The sequence below is a fragment of the Cupressus sempervirens genome, chromosome 3, assembly GCF_028749045.1.
Source record: "Cupressus sempervirens isolate cs-2001-9-10 chromosome 3, ASM2874904v1, whole genome shotgun sequence".
NCBI classification, from domain to species: Eukaryota; Viridiplantae; Streptophyta; class Pinopsida; order Cupressales; family Cupressaceae; genus Cupressus; species Cupressus sempervirens.
This window is the reverse complement of record NC_143120.1, coordinates 186,871,815-186,879,350: the sequence shown is the minus strand read 5'-3', so window position 1 is coordinate 186,879,350 and position 7,536 is coordinate 186,871,815. Positions and strand designations below refer to the sequence as shown.

At 33.5% G+C, this 7,536-nt stretch overlaps 1 protein-coding gene across 1 annotated transcript; it reads right to left on the bottom strand.

The window, feature by feature from the left end:
• Positions 1-2,062: 2,062 nt before the first annotated feature.
• LOC149565423 (uncharacterized) lies at positions 2,063-5,529 on the bottom strand. The gene is made up of 2 exons (XM_089817121.1): positions 2,843-5,529; positions 2,063-2,723 (listed from the first exon to the last, which is right to left on the bottom strand). The coding sequence occupies exons 1-2, from the start codon at positions 5,472-5,474 to the stop codon at positions 2,245-2,247; spliced, it is 3,111 nt and encodes a 1,036-aa protein (XP_089673247.1). The 5' UTR covers positions 5,475-5,529; the 3' UTR covers positions 2,063-2,244.
• Positions 5,530-7,536: the final 2,007 nt, after the last annotated feature.

Here is a 7,536-nt window from a genome sequence, read left to right as displayed (position 1 = left end):
GGAATTTGAGTTCCAAAATATCTAAGTTTTAATATTGTTGTTCACCAGTCCGTACATACCAGTCTTTCAATATATTCTCTCCTCTCTTTTTCTTTTTTTTTTAACATAAGAGACTCTTTCCAATTTATAAGCCACCCTATAATAACTGACTCCAACCAACTATAATCGTTGAGTTGAGTATTTTAAAACTATTACAAACTAAACTTCCCTCTAAACCAATCGTTACCCTATAATGTTTGAACTTGAAAAGCCATACAATGGTTTTATTAAACATTAAACTCTTTTCTATACCTAAACCTATCTTGAAGACCTAATATTATTTTAGCATCATTATAGGTTCCAAGATTGCCCAATTGATTTGATGACCTTGTTTATACATTGCTTCCTTCTGATTTGTTTTGAGGATCTTTGTAGTCTTTATAATCTTCAACTCTGGCTTGAATATTTGAGGTGCTCCTGCACTAGCAACGCAGTCTGTGCTTTGTTTCTTTGCAAGCTGCTTTGCTCTGCTAAAATTATATTGTTGTAAGAATAATGGGGAAATACGTGGAGATGTTGGATCTAGGTGGGAGGATTGCTATAAGGTTCTAGTCTCATTGCCCTCAGACGGCTCGGTTGTATTATCATCCTCCCAATCACACTTAAACTGCTCGAAATTCAAACCCTACAGGGGAAGTCTCTTCCACCATTAACATGTCAAGTGTTTCAACAATGGTGTATACTTGTGCCTGCAATTAGGGCATATTGAGTAATAATGCAATGATTATTGCTTGGCAGTAATGGATATCATTTGTTCTTTGTTCTTTAATGTTTTTATGGGTGCCTTGGATCAGAAGTTTTCGAAAACCATTTCTTCGCTCTGTTCCATTTTATTGTTTTCATTCTTTGTGCTTTTAAGCTTGGATTAAATAAAATTCCTCTGTCATGAGATCTTCAGTACCAAGAGATTTTCAAGGTTTTGTATGGCATGACCTGTGAACAGGATTTTAATTTTATTATTGGTAACAATAGTGTAAAGTTCAGGGTGCTTTCTTTTTATAGAGTATTTTCTTTATGAAGACTTGTTTCATTGTGTTCTATATAAGAGATCTACTTTTTTTCTAAATTGAATTTGTCAAATTTAAGTACGACTGCCCTCTCACTCATTTCATTGGGTACGTTTCACTATGTACCGAAAAATAGAATAAATATTTACCTCAGATAAAACAAATGTATCAAATGCTTAGATATTTTTAATTTTGGACAATGACAATTCTAGACAAAATTACGAGTATTTTACCGTGATCTGAGATGAGATGGAGAAAATAAAACTCCGTCTTATTTTTCCTTTTTACTCATATTAATTTATAAATTTATAAATTAGAAAACACAAATTCCTATCCAATGAGGGATGAATAATAAATCCTTATATGTTATATTTGATGGTTTAAATCTTCTATAAGATATATGGAAGTATTATCTAAGACGAAATAAAGAATACCAAATCCAATATATGGTTTAACAAAGGTGGCACTAAAACCAATGTATAGTGAAACAAAATGAGCACTGCTTGCAGTCCCAAATTGCCTCGTAGGTTGAATAAATGAGGAAATATATTTGAAAATCTTACATTGGAACATGTAATTAAATATTTAAATGACATTCTCAGATTACACGTCAAATAAATATGTATCTTTTAAGAATGGCTGTCTGTGTTTGATCTTTTGTTACAGATTTCAAGAGTCTTAATGTCAACCAATATGAAAATTCATTAATATGTCAAGATATAATGATTACATATTAATGAACTTTGAATATTTTCTTTTCCAACTGATAACAGATTTCTGCAAAGGAAAGAGCAGACATGAACTGAGGAAAAATTAAATCAAGCCATGTGAGGCATTAAACTGAAAAAAGAACAGTCAACGGACAGAGATTTTGTCATTTTTAGATGGATTCAGCACAGAGATTATTACCATAGCATATAATAATTTAATAAATAGAAAATCTCAAGATAATACAATGAAAATATTGATAAATTTTTTGCATTTAATAATTGACAACAGTGTATTCAACCCATTACTTAAACATAAAAAATATTCATATATTATAGAAAATAATATATTTACTTTTATATAATATTTTTAAGGACATTTTAAATTGACAATTTTCAAGAACAAAACTTTAACAGCAGATTTTATATGTAGGTGCACAAAATTTAATGCTCACTAAAGCAATTTACTAAAAGTTGGCTCTCTGTATTACTTAACTGGTTTCACTTTCATCTGTGCTGACATCTGGATGGTCCGCTTCGTTTACTGCAGTCAACAGATTTTGCACAGATGAATGCTCTCCTAAGTTGGCATATTTCCTCCCATACACCATCTTTTCCAGCATACCCTCCACCTCTCTCATGTTTGGTCTATTCGCCGGATTTTCCCTTGCACATTGCAGTCCCAATCCAATAAAACTAAGCAAGCAACTGCCGTGATCAGAGGATTCCAATTCCTCACCCGTTGTAGCATTACTACTAGACTCGCCTACAGTTTGTTGATCAATAAGTAGGTCTCTGTCCACCACTCCCTCCACTGCCTCTGGGAATGCTCTTCTCACCCATCCCGGCAAAGTGTTGTCTCCACAAAACATATCGTCAGTAGGCCTCCTTTTCGTCACCATTTCAAGGATGAGTATCCCGAAGCTGTAAACATCTCCCTTGCTACTTACTCGTCCTCCCACTCCATACTCTTGCATCAGTAAAAAGTGATTTCATTGTTGAGAAGACATCTTAGTATACGAGGGAAAAAAGAAGCCAAGACAAAAAAAACACGTAAGTTTGTTAAAAATGTGGGCCTTGGGAATTTACCTGGAGCAAGGTACCCTGCCGTTCCCTTCAGTCTGGATGTGCTGCTACTTGCAGTTGCAGAAACAGGGGATGCCAACAGACGGGCAATTCCAAAATCAGCCACATGGCCTGTCATGGTTTCGTCCATTAAAACATTTGAGGGTTTCAAGTCGCAATGAATGACGGGGGGAGAACAATCGTGGTGTAAATATGACATTCCGTGCGCCACATCAAGTGCAATATTCACTCTCTTCTTCAAACTCAAGCTACAAATTCCAGCTTCACCCTTATGGAGGTGTTGTTCGAGGCTTCCCTGTGACATATATTCAAGTACCAGAGCCCTCAGATCTCCTGCAGACGATGAGGACAACACTTTGACAAGATTGCGGTGCCTGATTTGTCTCAATACTCGGCATTCCCTGACGAAGTGCTCATATGAATTTTGACGGTCCTGGTCGAATAACTTAATAGCCACCAACATGTTATCAGACAAGTGCCCTTTGTAAACTGACCCAAAGCTACCATTGCCTAGTAAATTGGCAGCACTAAATCCTTGGGTTGCTCTGTGAAGTTCCTGGCTAGAAATTCTCATGAAACCTTGCTCCAATAAACTGTTTATGAATTGTGCCCTTTTAATTCTTCTGTAGAGAAGGTAAAATGCCCCCACAATGCAACACAGTGCGAAGACAGTGCCAATTGAAGCACCTAAGACAATATTTCCGCTCAACGCATCATCATGATGCATCCCCTGACAATCCTGCAAACCCAAACACTTCCCACATAGCTGGGGGTTCCCTAAAAATGAAGTGATATTCGGCTGCATATATGCTCCGGAACAGGGGACTGGTCCTGAGAAATGATTGTATGACAAGTTTATATGCTGAAGCATTTCAAGCGTGTCCAGGTATGGTCGAAGCAAGCCTGACAAGTTATTGAAAGACAGATCAAGGTCTTGAAGGCTTTTCAGTTGGTTTTCGAATGATGCTGGAAGAGTTCCATGAAGCTCGTTGTGAGACAAATTGAGGTACTCAAGTCCTGCACAGCTACTAAGAGCGTATGGAATTGGGCCCGACAATTTGTTGCAAGAAAGGTCAATTGCTTGCACCATTTGCATTCCCCCTAGCAATCCAGGAACCGGTCCAGTTAATTGGTTGTTCGACAGATTGAAAAATAACTGAAAATTATGAAGATTGGCGACCTCCAAAGGAATGCTTCCTGTGAGAAGATTATATGACACATCTAAAAGTTCAAGATTTTGGCATTCTCCAAGCTGTGGCGGGATGCTTCCGTTCAGCTTGTTGGAGTCTAAACCCAGCTCTCTTAGATGCTGAAGGCTTCCCAGGCTCTTGGGGATTGTTCCAGATAGACAATTGTTGTCCAAAATCATGGATTCCAGCCTTTTAATCATACCCAACTCCAATGGAATGGGGCCTTCCAATTTGTTGCTTCTGAGATTTAACACAACTAAATTGGGAAGCTTTGCAAACGCAGAAGGAATGGCTCCGTCAAAGGAATTTCCGCCCAAATACAATTCTGTGAGTCCCGTGAGATTGCCGATCTGTTGAGGTATTTGGCCTCTTATGTTGTTGCTTTCTACTGAGAAAGTGGAGAGCAGCGGAGAAAGCAGACCCAGCGAAGGAGGCAGATTACCTTCAAGATGATTGTCCGTCAAATCCAACCTTTCCAACAGGGAGCAGTTCGTAAGTGCATTCAGTATACGAATACCATTCGCACTTCCTCCTCCGCTCATGAAATTATTACAAAATAGATTGAGGATTGTCAGACGGAAAAGATTACCCAATTCATCAGGTATAATCCCGCTCAATTCATTCCAGGCCAATTCAAGCCAAGAAAGCCTCGAGCAATTTCCCAGTGATTTGGGAATCGACCCGCTGAGTTTATTTTTTGGCAGAACCAGGTACTCCAGCTTGGAAATCTTCACGCCTATCTCCACCGGAATAATCCCAGTCAGCGAGTTACTAAACAAAGACATATTTCTCAACTGTGTGCAATTCAGCACAGAAGTTGGGATTTCTCCACTGATTCGGTTGTTGTCCAGATTCAGTAGCCTAAGCTTAGTGAGAGACCCAATTTGGGAGGGAATCCTGCCTTGCAAATCGTTATCAGATAGATCAATAAACCGAAGCATAGAACAATTTCCCAAAGCCACAGGAACGCTGCCTGTGTGGCGATTCCCCCAAGATGACAAGACTTGCAGTTTGTGCAAATTGCCGAGAGAGTGAGGAACAGAGCCTTCCAGCAGGTTTTCATGAAGAAAAAGGGATTTCAGGCGGCGCAGGCGGCCCAGAGCAGAGGGAATTTGTCCCCCAAGTCTGTTGAAGGAAAGGTCGAGGTAGTGAAGGAAGGACAAATTCCCCACCTGCGGGGGCAGCACGCCCTGCAAGCTCATGTTTCTCAAATCCAATTTTACAACACGCCAATTTTCAGTGTTGCAGAGGACGCCAGTCCAATTGCAGAAGTGCAGGGTGTGGCTCCATGTGTTGAGTACAGCAAGGGGATCCTGCGTGACTGCTTTCTTCAACTCCATGAGAGAAGCAACATCCCTCTCACTTCCACTTGAACCTATTGCCGGACTGAGCTTCACCGCTGCAAACAGGCGTAACAATAAAACAACTCGCATGAAGTTGTGCATTCTCAACAAAATTACGCAGACGACAATCTGTGTGCGGGGTTTTTTTGTTGCGCAAGGACGGTGCACTGCGATAGAAAACAGGAAATGTTGAATTCAAGTTTCTACATTTACCTACCTCTGCGTAGATAAAGTTGAGTCAAGTCTCTATTGACTTATCGGCGTATAGACTGGGACCTGGTGCAAGAAATCAGGGCACCGGCTAGTAAACGCTGCCCAATTCTATCCTGCCCAGAATCGTCCCCTCCAATGACGTTGTCGGGTTTTATTTACAGTCGTACCTATTAAACATAAAGTGAACAATTTTTATTTACAGTTTTTATTTGAATATTTGAATGGTTCAATTGTAATTGTATACATTAAATTGTAATTTTTATTATTAAAAGTAGATTGAAGTTTGAAATTACAATAGTTGGTATTAGTAAATTTTGTTTTTCTAGTTTAATGATTATTATTAATATTATATTTTATAAATATTTATAAATTTGTTTTAATGAAAAATTGTATATAATTGAATTTAAAATTAAATTGATTAAATATATTTTTTATTATATTTTATTTTTTATATTATGTAAATTAAATTTAAGTTCATTATCAAATAAATTATTTAAAATTAAATATTTTTTTACAAATTGTATTTTTAGATAGAAGTAAATTTATTTTAATTAATGTAATAAAATTATAGACAATTTTTTTAACATCTTTTTTTTCTTTATGTAAATTAATTAATTTGGTATGTATGAATATAATTTGCTATAAAATTAACAAGCCACTCTTAAGTATTTGCCTTTAGCAATATATAGTTAAAATAATAATAACTAAAAAATTGTAAATTTTTAATTAATAAAAAAAATTAGAATATTTTTTTAGCAATAACATAGTGCCTAGCTAAGTAGAAATAATAATATTTAAAAACTTATTATTTTTAAATTTTAAAAAAGAAGAAGAATTTTTTAGTTATAATAATTTAAATAATTTAAAAATAATTTTATAAATCTAAAATAAAATAGGAATATCATTTATATTAAACTTATTTTTTATTATTTAAATAAATGTATATGATTTTATAAAATATTACAATTTTGTGTGAAACTATTAAAAATTAAAAGTCTAAAATATATAGTTTCAAAGATTTCTAATTGTTAGAACATGTAATTTGTTAAGTATAAGATAGTATAATGCAATAATGAGGGTCATTATGAGAGAGGATTTAAAAAGTAAAAATTATATGCCAACATTTATAAATTGGCATATAAGAGTCTAACTGAACAAACCAATTAAAATATAGAAAAATAATTTAGAAAAAATATAAAGTTTACTTACTAATAGGTATAATTTGCTATACAATTTAACTTTACTTTTAGGGAAAAAAAAATTTAAAAAAAATGTTTAATTTTAATAGTTGTAGAAAATCATTGAAATTTGTATTAATAGAATAAAAGTATTGTTAAGTTTTTAAATATAATTTTTACCCATTAATTATTTTATTTTTAAAATATAAAATTTAGGCCAAATACTTTTTTACTCTTAATCAAATTAGATTTATAAATATAGTTTTTTAAAAATATTTTATAACATGTTTATCTATATTTTATACAAATATAAACAGATTAATTAAAATAATTCTATTTTTTCTCATTAAATAAAATAAATTTATTTATCTTATTTCCTTTAACAATATCACATTTTTACAATCCATTTAAATGAAATTTCTATTTCAAATTTAATAATTACTAATTTTTCTTTAAAAAAAGTGTTCCCTCTAATTTTTACTTTTAAATAAGTAAATTCATCTTTTATAAAATGATTTCATCAAAGAAAAAATTATCGAAACACTTTTAAAAATTAATATTTCAAGTAGAAATATATTCTATTGAAGTGTTTTAAATGTTTGAATTTATAAAATTTCATAGTTTTACACAAAATTATAATATTTTATAAAATCATATATATTTATTTAAATAATAATAAATAAATTTAATATAAATGATATTACTATTTTATTTTAGATTTATAAAACTATTTTAAAATCTTTTTAAAATTATTTAAATTATTATAGCTAAAA